Source organism: Lepisma saccharinum, chromosome 27 (genome assembly GCF_977018435.1).
Source record: "Lepisma saccharinum chromosome 27, izLepSacc3.1, whole genome shotgun sequence".
Classification (NCBI taxonomy): Eukaryota; Metazoa; Arthropoda; class Insecta; order Zygentoma; family Lepismatidae; genus Lepisma; species Lepisma saccharinum.
Genome location: NC_139255.1, coordinates 41,616,577 through 41,617,271, shown reverse-complemented (window position 1 = coordinate 41,617,271; position 695 = coordinate 41,616,577). Strand labels below are relative to the sequence as shown.

The following is a 695-nucleotide window of genomic DNA, read 5'->3' as shown; positions in this document are numbered from 1 at the left end:
ATGCGATATGCAACATGCTCCGACCACCTAGCACGCTTGCAACAGGACGGCGACCACTTCCTGTCCCGAATAATCGCCATCCATGAATTTTGGGCTAGGGCATACGAACTGGAACTCAAACGTCAGTCCGCCAAGGGGCGACATGCCGAATCACCAAGGCCGAAGAAGTTCCGTCAGAATCCTTCCCCCGTGAAATTGATGGTGATCGTCGCGTATGACGTCATGAGTGTCATTGTGTGCCACTTTTTTCCACATGGCAGAACAGTGACAGCAGAGTACTACAGAAACTTCCTCGTGCGACAGGTACGACGTGGCGTTCGGGAGAAACGACCGGATCTTCTGGACAGTGCAATCATCCTGCACGACAACGCTAGACTACATAAAGGAGTGTGTGTACGGCGGCAACTGCAACGCTGGGGATGGGAAGAATTGGAGCACCCGCCGTACTCTCCTGACATTTAGCCCTGTGACTTTCATCTCATATGCAAGGTTAAGGAACCATTACGTGGAAGGCGGTTTGCGACACGAGAGGACATTGCCAATGCTGTGCAACAACAAATGACCCGATTCACACATGGTGCGGCCAATGGTGACGCAGATGGTATTCCGAGTCTCCCACATCGTTGGCAGCGTGTGGTGCACATGGTAGGTGACTACTTTGAGGGCCTTTAGCCCCAGTTCTGTTCCGTCAACTG

At 52.7% G+C, this 695-nt stretch overlaps 1 protein-coding gene across 1 annotated transcript; it reads left to right on the top strand.

Moving 5' to 3' along the window:
- LOC145980228 (histone-lysine N-methyltransferase SETMAR-like) lies at positions 1–462 on the top strand. The gene has a single exon (XM_083113246.1). The coding sequence runs from the start codon at positions 1–3 to the stop codon at positions 460–462; it is 462 nt and encodes a 153-aa protein (XP_082969372.1).
- Positions 463–695: the final 233 nt, after the last annotated feature.